Source organism: Aplidium turbinatum, chromosome 12 (genome assembly GCF_918807975.1).
Source record: "Aplidium turbinatum chromosome 12, kaAplTurb1.1, whole genome shotgun sequence".
NCBI lineage: Eukaryota > Metazoa > Chordata > Ascidiacea > Aplousobranchia > Polyclinidae > Aplidium > Aplidium turbinatum.
This window is the reverse complement of record NC_137483.1, coordinates 22,357,806-22,373,757: the sequence shown is the minus strand read 5'-3', so window position 1 is coordinate 22,373,757 and position 15,952 is coordinate 22,357,806. Positions and strand designations below refer to the sequence as shown.

At 37.2% G+C, this 15,952-nt stretch overlaps 1 protein-coding gene across 1 annotated transcript; it reads left to right on the top strand.

The window, feature by feature from the left end:
* Nucleotides 1-1,062: 1,062 nt before the first annotated feature.
* LOC145780691 (kelch-like protein 12) lies at nucleotides 1,063-1,785 on the top strand. Its single transcript, XM_082592311.1, has one exon. The coding sequence runs from the start codon at nucleotides 1,063-1,065 to the stop codon at nucleotides 1,783-1,785; it is 723 nt and encodes a 240-aa protein (XP_082448437.1).
* The last annotated feature ends 14,167 nt before the right edge of the window (nucleotides 1,786-15,952 follow it).

Below are 15,952 nucleotides of genomic sequence, written 5' to 3'. Positions count from 1 at the left end.
GTGGGACGCATGCATCCGGTAACTGTGCGCAGGGCGCTGTTTATGGCAGTGCCGATGTTATGGCAGTGTGCACTGTAGCACCAAACACTGTAGCACCAGCCTACCAAATTGTACGAAACTCAGCACATCAAAGACTATATGATTGTATTTATTTTTGCCATACAAGTTATATTTATGGTAATTTTAAACCGTTTTGCGACCCACTGTGAATGGTCTCGCGACCCAAATTTGGGTCGCGACCCAGTATTTGCGGACCCCTGGTATAGGCTACTGGACATTTTGAAAATATGATATAGAAGATTAATAACTTATTATCTGGCGAAAACAATAAACTTAAACCTATCTGAAGACTGTTGTTCATTATCAATAAAAAAAAAACATAGATCCAACAGTGGCCACCCCTGGGCACTGTAGGCTCTGTCACTGATGGGCACTGTTGAGACCGTCGTTATTTTGGACAAAATGTGCTGCAATATTCATAAACTACATTATTACAAGCATTAAGCAGTATCAAAGCTTGCTTACATTAACTAACTATCCACAGTGTAACTGACAATACTATAACATGAGCAATGAAGTCACATGCACACTTTTCTTTCTTCCAAAAAATGTTTCTATTTTCCTAAAAAAATTATTTCTGTTCTCACTTGCGAAATACTTCACATTGTATCTTCATGTTACATGTGAGAAATCATTGGGCACGTGGACATCTCAAAATGAATTCGGGCGCGCAATTGATGATGCATTGTAGATAAAATTTGAATATGGGCACTGTAGGAACCTGGGCACTGTAGGAGGTTTTCCCCATTTGCAAAATCTACTTTCCAAGGTCAAAACACAACTTTTTAACTTCAGCACCGCATATAATATCGATCGTCAACTCAAACCAGATGAGAGACCACGCTATGAGAAACTTTAAGATCACGTGATGATAAAATGTGGTTACCTCACCACATTTAAGAATTAAAAGGGTGGATCAACTAACCCAGTGGCTCAACTAACTTGACCTTCCCCTACTTGTGGCATATACAATGCAAAAATCACAATACTGGGAAAATCTGCATGAACGCTGACAATGTGTGTAAGTTACTTGCTGGTGCAGATTACTTGCAAGTTGACGAATTGAAAGAAATATGTTTTAACTTCTTGGAAAGTGGAGTTACTCCTGACAATTGCTTTCTTATTTTGAAGATAGCTTTGGTGTATCAAGGTGATGATCTTATGGATACTGTTGAAGTTATGATTGGAGAACGTTTTGATGAAGTGGCAAGAAGCGATGATTTCATGAACTTGTCACAAGAAGAATTGATTGATTTGTTATCAGAGCAAGATCGAAAAATAGTACAAGAGATATTTTTTTACAATGCTGTTATTGGATGGATCAAGTATGACTTAGAAAATCGCACTGCTAATTTGTTTGCTCTTCTGCAAGAAATAAAACTTCATCGACTTTCTACAGGTTTTCTAAACGACATCGTTGTCAAAGAAGATTTAATAACAAATAATCTTTCATGCTCGAAATTGTTAAATCAGGCATTTGTGCAGCACACAAAACAATTGAAAATAAAAGCAACTGGTTCCAGAATACTGTGTTTGGTCAATACAGATAGGTCATCAAAAATAATGGAAGTTCTCAACTGCTTAAGCGAACCTTTTGAAAACTATCCTGATTTATCATTGAAACATAATGAAGGTTGTTGTGTCAACTTGAACAATGTTTTGTATTTTATTGGTGGAGTAAATTCAAATAGCAAAGAAGCTATAGCAACTTCGTTTGGAAGATGAATTTGAAACAAAGCAGGCTTGAATGGACTCAGTTTGATTCTATGATGCATCAGCGTAAAGGTGCAGGTGCCACTGCTTTTAATGACTGTCTAGTGGTTTATGGAGGTTGTGATAAGTTGCAAACCCTTCCATCTGGAGAATACTACTCGGCAATTATGAAGAAGTGGCAAGCGATGCCTATGATTCCTCAAAGTAGAGCTGAGCATTCATTATTCCATTTGAATAAGGTTAAGTCTGTAAATAAGTTGCTATAAGTGATAATTAAACATTTATTGAATCTGTATGTGAAAATTACTGATCTTGCCTCACGGAGTAATGGCACAAGAAGTTGTTGTCAACTCGATCCTGTGGTTTATGTTTAACCGCATGAACTTTGTGAAGACTGACCTACTTGTGAAGTTAGTTATTGATCACTATAATGCTGGGGATATAATGAAAGCTAAAGATACCCTTTTTGGATATTTGTCAACAGTGCACAAGGTGAGAAGACAAGGTGACAACAAGGATGAAATGAACATCAAGGACATTATAGAAGTGCTTCACAAGGTTGGCCACCAAGATGACCCCTTCTGATTTATTATTTGTCACCTCTACATGTGACTTTCCAAGTCTCGAAGTAAAAAATATTGACGCATCAGCGTGGATGCAAAGTCTATGCAACCTCCGCAATGAAGTGCATGAACTGAAAAAGGAACTTTCTGAACAAAATTCCCTCTCAGCCCAGATGCAGGAGCTAAGGTCTATGGTGTCTGAGACTTCTGCACTAATTAGGAAGGGTAACAATGTCTCCCTAGAACAACAAGTACCCAACACTCTACCTGGAAACCACCCTGTACCTGGGTCTAATCATGCACCAGAAATTAATGGTAGCATAGTTGAAAATGCCATGTCCCGAAAATATTCAACAGTGTTGATGGCCGAGCCAGTGTCAAAAAATGGTATCACTGGCACCTCATTCACCAGCAGAAATGGTCACCAAGGTGATTTGGAGGACAGCCCACAAGGCAATATGAGTAACAATAGCTGGACAGTTGTCAGAAAAAGAAAGAAACCTAAACCTCGAGTTGGTACATTGGCCAGCACGCTCCTTAAAGTTGTTGAGAAGAAGAAACGTCCTGCTGAGATATTTGTGTCTAGGCTTGATCCAGATACCACTGCTGAAGAAATGAAAAACTTCGTCAAAGACCAATTTGCAAATGCCTCAAAGATCACCTGTGATAAACTCCAGTCAAGGTATGATACATACTCATCTTTTCACATAAGTATCCATGATGTAACAATTAAAGAATCACTGAATCCTGGATGCTGGCCTTCCGGCATTCTGTTAAAGAGATTTTTTTCAAAGCTGCCAGTGTCAACGGGCACTACTGGTAATTAATACATTCAACAGCAACACAAACTTATCTGTTGCCTCATATAACTGCAGAGGTTTATCCTCCTCTGCTGGTGATATACGCGTACTCTGTGAAAAGTTTGACATTATCTTGCTTCAAGAGACTTGGATATCTAAGCAAAGATTACCTGAGTTATCCCAATTGAGCAACAATCATCATGTCATTGGTTACTCTCCCATGGATGACAGCCATGGCATTAGGCTGGGAAGACCATTCGGAGGAACAGCTATACTATGGCATAAAAGCCTAAAGGCTACAAGTTTAACCAGTCATGATGACTCTATTATTGGTCTTGAGCTCCATATGGATTGTGCTAGTTTTGTTTTTTTAAATGTATATTATATATGCCTTATTGCTCAGATGCCAACATGGATGAGTATGTGAATTATCTTAGTAATTTGAATGTTATGTGCCACACAGTAAACAATCCTAACTTGTATATCATGGGGGACTTCAATGCAAGTAATACTAATAGTTTTGGTGAGGTACTGGAGTGTTTTTGTAATGATCATAGCTTGATAATGTCAGATATTCTTAATTTACCTGCTGGTACTTTCACTTATGTCAGTGATGCTCATGGAACAACTAGTTGGCTAGATCACTGCCTATCAACTGCTGCTGCACATGCTGCCATTACCAAAATTGAAGTGTTGCATAGCTACCTGATCTCTGATCACCGACCACTTCTGGTTGAAATAGCATGCAATTCATTAGCTAGATCCGAACCTGAATCACATGAGAAAGCTGACCGAATTAACTGGGACAGGATTTCCCCTGAAAAAGCTGCATATTATCGTGCAACTGAGCATATGGTTTCACACATACCTGTACCTACCTCTATTACTTGTAGAAATCCTATGTGTAACAATCCTTCACATTTGGAGGATATAACTATGCTTTATGACTGCATTGTCAACGCCATGCTGGATGCATCTAGCTGCTTTGTTACCTCTCAAAGACACAGTCAAAATGTGGTTCCCGGCTGCAGGGCCTCCAAGAGCCCTGCCGGGCCCCGGTGCAGATGTTGCTGCCGGGCCCCCCCAGCGCGACATGTCGCATGATCTCACAAATCACAAGCAAAATTTGTGGTGCGGGTTAATCCACAAGGCCAATGCACACATGGTGTTCTGAACAGTGTTTCTATTTTAATATCAGGTCTGTTTAAAATATAATACAAAGAATATGTACATTAGGTTTAACACTCCAATATTTCACAAAGAATGCATTATTGTAGTGGTGTTTACAACTTTAAATTCATAAATACATGAAGAATGCATTGCTATTGGTTCGTGACATTAAGAAATACCAAGTTCATTTCTGGATCAATACTCAATAGGCTGTTGCTTTTTATTTTCACTCCTTTGGTTTTCTTTGCTTGTTTGAGTAAAATTGCATTTAAGCAGGATTGGAGGTCACTTTCTCTTCATTTCCACAGCAAGTGGTCAGTACTCAGTAGAAAACAAAGTTGAATATATTTCTATTTCCAATCTACCAATGATGTAAATGTACATCTACATCTATCACTATACTATGTATCGAGACTTTACAGACACCTTGCATAACTACAGAATGCCTGTTTGAGTCAACATCGACACTGTTCCTGAAATTCAAGAATAAGATTGGAATGGCCTGGCCAAAAAAGACTGCTAAGAAATAAATAGTGAAAACAAACGAAAAGAAAAACTTAAGAAAAAAAATACTATATATATTTATATATATTTTGTAGTATTAATAGTTTTCATTGTTTTATATATTTGTTGATATACTAAACATATTTTTGAAAATCAGCACCTTTCTGCAGTGCTGGAAAAAGTAGGTTGCACTGCAACTAGGACACTTCTAATTCTGTCTAGAGTTAAAAGTACTTGTACTTCAACAGAAGTGAAGACCTATGATTTTTTACTCAAATATCACACTTTCACTCATCTTCTAACTTTTTTTTCAATTTCTGTTAGACTGTTATGACATTTGGCCCTGCTACAAGGACAAAAATTATTTTCCAGCACTGCTTTTATGAAACTTGCTTGCATTAATATAGCAAAATGATTCAACAAACCCTAAAAACTCAAAAATATTGTACTGTATATCAGAGATCAGAGAAGCTTCATGATTTCAGTATAATTGTAGGCTGTGTTTAGATATATTTACACTATATACTATAGTGTAAATATAGCCTCAGTAGCTTAATTTGAGAAATTCTGCCTTAATTTGAGAAAAGTTTAAAGCTGTTGAAAACAAAAACTTGTATGGTGGAAATTTTTGTTAGTCCTGGGCAAAGATCAAAACCCTAACCTTATTCCTAACCCTTACCTTAACCCTTCCTGACTTTAATCTTAACTCTGGTAACACCGGATTGTAACCATGGTGTAGGGACCCGAATGAAATTCCATTGTTTTTAGCTCTCTACAAAACGTAATTCTCACATAACATTTACGTTTCTTAAAAACTCACTGAACCCAACAGTGAGAATAAATAGGCTAGTTGCGTTTCTTAAGAAAACTCACTTGTTGTGCACTGGGATAATTTTGATGGATCATTTTTTACTCAAATAACCTACCACCCGCAGCTTTCTCAAGTGAGTCTGTTAAAATGGCCATTTATTGCTTATTCAGTATATCCGCGATTCACCTCTGCAATGGAATCTCACTAGCAGGAGTTCAACCTAGTCCGTAAACATTGCTGGAATTTGCCAATTTTAAATTACGAAACTGTTTCTTTTTCCTTTTTCTGAAAGTGCTTTATATACCTCTGCACAAAACAATTTTGACTCATAATATAATATAAGATTTACTCATAAAATTCAATTTTAACAGAGACTCTTAATATTACTGGAAATTAACTGAGACTCATCGTGTTACCTTTGTGCCATCGAAGCTTTGTTACGCCAGCAGCGGTTCTGCTGTCATCAAGGGGGAATAAACATTTATATAATCAACAATAAAACCTAGAACCCCTGCATTGGTGCCTTCCGAGTGTTTCCTTGGCAAGAAAGAAGTAAGAAGAAAACAAGAAACTCATCCAAAGAGAAGAATTCAACCAAAAAGGAGTATTAGTTTATAGTCAACTTCAAGCCGAAAAAGATCGACAATCAAAGACTTTCTGCTACCGAACTGAAGAAATCAACTAACGGCGAGTGCTTGTTTTCATTTTGTTTTTTAATTTATCTATTGCCTTTTATCAACCGCCCACTTTTCAAATGGAAGCGTTAATGTTTTATCTGTTGTTGCAAAATATTTTCGCATTTACAATGCCTTTGGCCATCGTAGAAACTATGTTGATAATTAACTTTTACGCATGTCTTTCATACTTTCCTTCATATTGTATTTTAACCGTAGAGCAAAAAGCACATTTGCCTCTTTCACTAAAACAACATCATTCCGCGTCGATCGTCGATAGAGACAAATGCCTGTAATTCAAAAGGAACGCCTAATTTTTGTTGACGACTTTAGCTTTCGAATCACAATGCGCTAGCAAAATGGCTTTTTGGAATGAATGAATAAACACGTAGTATTTTTGTTGACAGCCTTTTGGAAAGTATAATGGATTGGTACGTGTTAAACTCTCTCGTATTTTCTTTCATTTATCTTCATTCTCTGTTCTGCATAATTTCGGCATAGTTCTTACTATAAATAAATCTCTATTTTTTCTAAATATATACAAATTTGCGCTGGCGCATTTTGTTGACGTGGGACAAAATTTCTGACGTAATAACGCTTTTTTGATAGCACTGATTTTTACAAGCTATTGTATGCTTGAACATTTTTTGTTTATTGTCTGAGCAGCGTGGCTAATGGAGCAATCAAGCCCCCACGCAATCTTGTCTGAGCAGCGTGGCTAATGGAGCAATCAAGCCCCCACGCAATCTTGTCTGAGCAACGTGGCTAATGGAGCCCAAACTTGGCCCCCACGTACCCTTTCAAAGCATGTGGCTAATGGTACCTAAATGTGGTCCCCACATAGCTATTTTTTACTTTTATCGAGGTCAACCTGGCATGTTGAAGGGCATGTTTTGACATAGCCTGAGAAATAGCACAGTCTATTCTCATTTGTAAAACAACATTGTTTAGGTCCTCAAATACATTTTACAATCGCATCGCGATACACTGCAACTATAGCAGGTTTTTTTTTGCAGCTCAAGCTAAATCGCTGGCTGTATTTTTTGCCGAAGCTTTTCGCAACTTCATAAACGAAGTTCAACTTCTGCACAAGTGCCATCCGTCAGTTGTGGTCAGATATTTTGGTTTTCGTCAATCGATCGCGTTAGCCAAATGCGTGTGTGTTTTTTCTCTCTTCGTTTCAATACTCTACCTCTACATTCTTTCAACGTTATCTTGCGACCTTTTCTATGTTTCTTTACCTTTTTCTACATCCCAGACGGTATTTCTAAATTATCTCTAATTCTCTACCAATAATTCGACTATTTGCTTTTTTTCCGGATAAGAAGTCCTGTAGTGAGTGGCTGCTGTTAATGTTAATTGCTCTTGCGTGAATTCATTCGCTTTGCATTGTTTTGATGTCGTTTTTTATATACTGTTTTAGCTACAACACATTATTTCTGCACCTTGTATTTGTATTACTTTCAGGAGAAATCACCAGAGCAGATTTACTGGCAGTGACGCACAAAACCTGGTTCGATTCGGAAAGCTCGAAACGCAACAAAACACTCTGATGAAGCGAGAAACGAGAAGCCTAATCATATCGAACTCTGAAGTATAAAGACATTATCCGAATCAAGCCAGAGACTTAAAGACGAACACACGCCATGCTCGCATGATTTCTCTTTAAAACAAAAAATATATACATAAAAAAACATAGCAGGTCAAGGCTTGCTTGCGCCAGACTTTCATCCCATGAAACTTGCGATTATTTTTAACACGCTTCTATAATTTTGTGCCTTTGTTTGCTCATCATTTAACGCCATTTCTTCATGCTTTTTAAAAGGACTTTTCAATCCGATTTTTATGACCTGCAAAACCACATTATTGCATCAATTATCGTGTTTATTTTTTAGTTTTACTTTCACCTTTTTGTTAATTTTAAGACGTGTGATCTTCGATCCCACGGTCTTAAAATTTGCAGGGAGTGATTGTAGGGACCCGAATGAAATTCCATTGTTTTTAGCTCTCTACAAAACGTAATTCTCACATAACATTTACGTTTCTTAAAAACTCACTGAACCCAACAGTGAGAATAAATAGGCTAGTTGCGTTTCTTAAGAAAACTCACTTGTTGTGCACTGGGATAATTTTGATGGATCATTTTTTACTCAAATAACCTACCACCCGCAGCTTTCTCAAGTGAGTCTGTTAAAATGGCCATTTATTGCTTATTCAGTATATCCGCGATTCACCTCTGCAATGGAATCTCACTAGCAGGAGTTCAACCTAGTCCGTAAACATTGCTGGAATTTGCCAATTTTAAATTACGAAACTGTTTCTTTTTCCTTTTTCTGAAAGTGCTTTATATACCTCTGCACAAAACAATTTTGACTCATAATATAATATAAGATTTACTCATAAAATTCAATTTTAACAGAGACTCTTAATATTACTGGAAATTAACTGAGACTCATCGTGTTACCTTTGTGCCATCGAAGCTTTGTTACGCCAGCAGCGGTTCTGCTGTCATCAAGGGGGAATAAACATTTATATAATCAACAATAAAACCTAGAACCCCTGCAATGGCAACAAGTGGGTAAAAATAGCTACTTCGACAATTTGTAACCGAAAAGAAACACTTGAACAGTTTTGTACCGTACTGAAAAAGTGACAGTGAGAACATCTTGCTCAGCAACTCTAACAATATTTCAATACACATAACTGTCACTGCTCGCTTAAGTTAAGTGTCATAAATTGACAATTTGTCAGAAACATGCATGGAATACCTTCTGTGTAATTACTGTAACCTACCCTGATCAATCAACTGCTGATTAAAACATACACACCCAAATATTCACATTAAAGCACCCAGACAAACACTGAAATTAAAACATTGAAATAAACTGAAATATTCACTCGCACTGCAATATTTGCATTAAACATAAACACTGAAATATTCACAATAAAACACACATACAGCCTTCCAAATCCTTGACAGACATTTCCACCACATTCAACTATGCAGGGATTGCAGGCCTTGCCGGTGGACATGTTCGCTAGTCTCTGTCATGATTACACCTAGACTTCCAACAGGATTACAAAGCAGTGACTGCACATCTGATCTAACTATTGTTAATTGTAGAGTAAGAATGTACAGTTATACATTTTGGAAGTTGTCTCAGGGTATCTCTCTGGCAGATGGTGCTGACCTGCTCATTAGCACTGCTTGTTTACCAGTAGTAGCCTTGAAGTGTTTACAATAGACAATGAAAATCTGCAAATGATTTAATTTGACTTGGTGTTGCATTTTTAACAAGCCAAAGGAGGCAGTTCAGTTGGACCTCCACAAAAACTGCAAATTCAAGGCCTGCACACACTGAAATATAACATAAAATCTACTCTCTGAAACAAGCCTATTCACATGAAGCCTATATTTTTTAGAGGAGCTTTTCTAGCCTTTCTACCAGAAAAATTTCTGATGTGTTAAAGTCAATTGTTTTGGCTAGTTTTGATTCGATGGTTAGCCTGGCCAAATCAACAAGACCTTAGCGCTAAACTATAAACATTTTGTCAGGCCCCCCTGAACTAAAAAAATTGAAAATTCTGTAGTTTTTTAAAAAGGAATGCCCATGATGGGCTAATCGAAATACAAAACTAATATAAAAAACAATATTTTATACAAAATCGATTTCAGCACGCAAATTTAAACATTTTGACGGACCCCCTTGAACTAAAAAAATTGAAAATTATGTATTTTTAAAAAAGGGCATAGGCTACTCCAGAGGGGGCCCAATCGAAACACGGAACTACTGTAATATAAAAACAATATTTTATGAAAAATCAACCTTTGCACAATTTGAACCGATGCAAATTTAAAGATTTTGTCGGGCCCCCCTAAACTGAAATAATTAAAAATTCTGTAGTTTTAAATAAGGGCACACCCATGAGGGGGCTCAATCGAAACACGGAACAAATATAAAAACAATATTTTATGCAAAGTTGTTGAAATTTTTAGCGCGTGAATTTAGACATGTTGTCGGGCCCCCCTGAGCTCACCGGGCCCCGGTGCAATGCACCGGTTGTCCCCCCCTCTTGTGGGCCCTGCCCGGCTGGAACAATACTGTCAGGCAAGCACATGATCTTGCACGTGATAGCTACTCCTTGTGGGTGGACCACGGGAGGCCACGCAATGGCCCAATTTATTCTAGTATGACCTGCAGTAAAAAGGACTTCAAGTATGCACTACGGCGGTGTAAAAGGAAAGAAGACTGTATAAAAGCTGATAACTTAGCTAATAAGTTAATTGCAGGTTGTCCAACAAACAAATTCTGGAAGCACATAAATCGTGACAAAGGAAAACCTCCTTTACCACTATCAGTAGGTGGGGCTACAGGTAGCTCTGCTATAGCTCATATGTGGGAAAATCATTATAGAACACTGCTTAACTCTGTTGAGTCCAGTAGTCAACCCATAGATTTTGTTCATTCCTATGTTATTAATTCGTCCAATTATGCTGATAGCAGCAGGTATTTGTGTACCATTGATACTGTATTTATGTTGTGTCGAAAGTTGTCTTTGAACCGCTCTGCTGGCCCAGATAATATTTTTGCTGAGCATATTATTCACTCTCACCCAGTTACTGCTTTGTACATAAGTTTATTTTTTAATATGTGTCTCTTTCATGGGTTTGTACCAAATAGTTGTCTGAAGACTGTGTTGGTGCCTATTGTTAAAAATAGCAGATCTGACATCAGTGACACTGGAAACTTTAGACCAATAGCCATTGCTAGTGTCATTTCTAAGTTGTTTGAACATTTCATTTTGTATCACATTGAGCATTTTCTATACACTACTGACAACCAATTTGGCTTTAAAGTGCCCCTGACAGGTTGGATCCAAGTATAGTAACTTTTTAAAGCATTTCCTTGCGCAGAATCATACTTAGCAAACTTTTTAACCTTAACCTTGTAGCTCGACTGGTTAGGGCGTAATCTACATCAAACGACGGCTCCGCAGCGCCACCACAGGCGAAACTCCATATTTCATTGCTCTGGGACGACTTTGGTGGTATTACGTCATTGTAAGTCGGCGTTCTTAGCGACGGTTGAAACATACGTTTCCTAGATGTGATTGCTGGATCACAGTTTAGTCGGAGTTGGTACCAGCGGTTGCTTTTTTCAAAGATCTGTTGTTTTTTACAGTTTAATAAAACTGTACTGGATACGTTCCTACAAAACCTAAAATATACTTGAAGTGAAAAATGAAGAAATTGTACGAATCATCATTCATATTTAATTCATCATCACTATTCATAATAAATAAAAGTTCTCTCTCTCTCTCTCATAATGTGCCCTCAGTACGTACATAGCAGAGTCTACATGTAAAAGCCTAGTTTACCTGTACAAGGGTACGTTTTTGTAAACGTTGTTGTTTAGAAGTGCTGAAATCATCATCAGCAACTGGTTGCATCTTTGCTGTTATAGATGGTAGCCTATGGCAGATTCCTTCAAAATGTAAAGTTTGCTCAAGCCCATTTTTACTTGAGTGGTATTAACAAAATCATCTTCAGTGAAGTGAAGAGAACATATATGACTAGTTTTGTATGGCCCATCCTACTTTCGAACACTTGAAGAAAACTTCTACCATTTTCTTCTCAGCACCTTGTTTTGTGGGAAAGCGTAAAAAGAAACCACACGGTCTTTGTCACTGACACTGTCACATATTTATTTATTATTTATTTGCGTCAGACAAAGCTGTCCACATCGAAAACAAAACAACGAAATACTGTACACAAACTGAAAATGCACAAAGATCACAGAGAGCCACCTTGGATGCCGTCGGTTTAAAAGCACACTAAATAGGCTATCTACTGTCACAAATTTACATATAATGAGCGTTGGAAGAATTGAAAGCATTCAGAACGATAAAAATAATCAGATGACATCATGTCTGATATAAAGCGATTTGAGGAGTGTATGCAATCGGTTAATAAACGAAAACATGTTTTTTCCTCAATAAAGCATCAAACGTAGTTACATTATTCATTACTTGATATTCACGAGCACTGACCTAACGAGGCAAATTGTGCAATATTCTGAAAGAGTCATTGTAAGCAACACGTAATCGTTTTATACTAGAAGATCTAAACTTGTTCCACAACTGGGATAAGTAAAACGACATACAATAAGAACAAAATAAACTGTTTTTTACAGCGGGTGAGCATTTAGAACAATTGAGATTTTGCATTATTTGCAGCACAGTACTGAGAGCGTACTTGCCTTGAAATATAATTTTCATCTGAGAACTATCAATAAATACACCCAGATATTTTACAGAGTCTGTGAACACAATTTCAGATTTACCTAGATGTAGCAGAGGAGCACATAAAAGATAAAAGTTTTTTGGGTAGAATAACATACCAAATAACTTTTTAGAATTGAAAGTAATTTCATGTTCAACAGCATACTTGTGGCAAACATCTAACAAATTTTGTAAGCCACACAAACTAGGCGAGATGCAGCAAATGTCATCAGGAAACATAATATGATTTAGACAAGAGTTGCCAACATAGCAACCAACTTTTGTTTTATTGAGATAAGAAAGCTGATCAATATATATATACGGCAAAAAGATAGGGGCTTAACACCCCACCTTGTCAGACTCCGCTGGACACAGTAAATGATTGGCACAGGTGACCTTCCCACCTCACTTGCATAGTTTTTTTACTATAAAGGCACAAAGGTCACCAGTATTCCAATAAGCGAACAAAATAGATAGGCAGTAGGCACGTTACGTGTGATAAGCGTTTTAAACAATAAATGATGATTGACTTTGTCGAAGGCTTTTGAAGCATCCAAAAAGACAGAATATACAGGAGTGTCATGACTGATATAAGAGGACACTGGTTGTTTTATTAAAAAACACTCATTTCAGTACTATGACCAGACTTAAACCCAAATTGATTGTCACTGGTATTCCAGAAAGGCAATAGATGATTCACATAAAACGTTCAAACAGTTTTGAGATTACTGTGGCTAGAGCAATAAGTCTATAGTTACCTGAATCTTGAATGTCGCCATTCAAATTCTTTACAATCGGGACTAAGACAGTGTTCAAGCAAGAGTTTGGTACATTGCCATGACTAAGACACATATATATTAAAATGTACACTAATATAAAAACAAATAATCAGCATAATATGTTCAGCTGAAATTTTGTCAGCACCAGCAGCGCGGTTTATGGCAGTTTGACAAGCAAGGAACCAATTGTGTCCATGTTGCAACAAAAGTTGTAATATTTATCCCTAGAAGAAATACATGAGTTAACAAATTCTTTTTCAGTGTTGGTTTTGCTAGAATTTAGCAAGGAGCTGTAATGATGTTTTCACATCTCAGCAATTGCTTCAGTTCCTTGTGCTCCACCAACATTTACAGGAAGAGAACTTTTTTTGCAAGTAGACTTTTTTACTTTCTGCCAAAATGACTTATGTGAGCTGTCCAAGTTGAGTGCTGAGGCAAGCACATTTGCTCTATGTTGTTCAGAGGCATGATTACAACGGCAAAAGGCTTTTTTAAACTCCTTTCGTTTGCTCTGCATCAATTCATATAGTTAACCATTTCACTGTTTCCCATTTTTCACCTACATGATGTAACTTTCTCTGGCAGTAGCATGAGCTTGCTTAACATGATTATTCCAACCAGGAACAGAAATATGTTACATTTCTTCTTTACACCAACAAAGATTTTATCAGAAGCTGCTTTGAGAGCATCAGTTATAATATTATAGAAAGAGTCTATTGAGGCAACATGAGAAGCATCTGAACAATGAGAATTATTGCATTTAATACTTTCAGTTGGCAAGGAAATTTGGGATAGATATTTTTAAATACAACAATACACATGAACAGCAATTTTTAAGCATTGCCTCAACCATAAATTAAAGGTAGCCTACTGTTTGTGAGATACTGTTGTTACACTGCAAATGGCTATAGACAGATTAGGACAAATAAAAAAGTATCAAAATTGTAGTCCTATGAAACTGCAATTTCAATTGAATTGAGATGCTGTTTGATAAAAATAAACTCAACCTATTTGATCAAAACCTGGTAGTAATAGTAAGTTAACTTTTCTATTTCGGTAATTCTTAATTTGCACATGCTTTAGACCAACAGAGCGCCACACATTCACGTTTTGCAGTAGCCGTACTATACCTAACTAAGTCACCAGTCACCACAGATTGTATCCTTCCAGCTTACGGTGACGTCACAGCGATGTTGCCGTTTTTATTTTCGCAATAAAATGAGTGTCAGATTCGCCGATGTCAACGAAAGTTTGCAAGCGTGTAACTTAGTAGCCTGTTGATATTTTTTACAATTTTCTGGTCAGGGAAGTTTGTTAGTGTCACCTTTTTGGTATCTTAGGTAAATTTCGCAAATTTATTTTTCTGTCAGAGGCACTTTAAATCGAAACACAGTACTGACATGTGTGTACACATGCTTAAGCAGGCTATTTCCCACTATGTCAGTCATGGTAGCCCTATGTTTGCGGTATTTCTTGATGCTTCCAAAGCATTTGACCGTGTAAATCATTCTGTATTGTTCTGTAAACTAATTGCTAGGAATGTGCCTGCAATATTTGTTCGTCTAATAGCGTTTTGGTATAGCCAGCAATCAATGATTGTGAGGTGGGGTTGTGCTTTTTCTGACTCATTTACTGTATCTAACGGAGTGAGACAAGGAGGTGTACTCAGTCCATACCTCTTCACTGTGTATATGGATGAACTGAGCAGTAGCCTAAACAAATTCGAAATAGGTTGCTATGTTGGCAGTTCATGTCTAAATCATTTAATGTTTGCTGATGACCTGTGCTGCTTTGCACCTAGTTTGAATGGGTTGCAAACATTGGTTAATGAGTGTTATTCATATGCAGATTCACATGATATTTTATTTAATTCTGATAAAACTGTTGGCATGATGTTTGATACTACATACCTAAAGCTAAACCTGCAGCCCAAAGTCAAATTGGGAACCTCTTATATCAAATTTGTTGACACTGTCAAGTATCTAGGCATTGTTGTAAACAAGTTTTTGTCTGATGACGATGACATTAAGCGCCAAGTTAGAGCTATATATTGTACAGCGAACATGCTCCGTTCACGCTTTTCTAACTGCTCTTCCTCTGTAATGAATGTACTATTTCGCACGTATTGTTTACCTATGTACTCCAGTCAACTGTGGGCCAGATACTTATCCTCAAGTATGAATAAATTGCGTGTGGCTTACAATAATGCATTTCGAACATTGCATAAATTACCGAGGCGTGTTAGCATTAGTAGTATTCAGACGTACCATCATATTCCTACGTTTCATGCCCTATTCCGAAATCGTATATTTAGTTTTGTCAACCGCTGTCAGGTCTCATCTAACAAGTGGTTAGTTGCAGTTTTTACCTCAGAGTGTTATGCTTCTTCTGACTATGCATCTCACTATAACGTGACTATGTACGCATAAGTTTTGCTTGTATATGTAACCGTGTGTGTTTTGTGACTTGTGTTGTGTTTATGAATATGGGCCTGTCTCTTTAGTGCCTGATGCAAATAAACAAATAAAAAAATTAGTGGCTTGTGGTGATCGCTTGTACATCATATTGTGATTGTTTTCAAGCAGGTTGTGATTAT

Bases quoted from the DNA above. Each gene is read 5' to 3' on its own strand.
- LOC145780691 (XM_082592311.1), top strand. From the start codon at position 1,063: ATGAACGCTGACAATGTGTGTAAGTTACTTGCTGGTGCAGATTACTTG.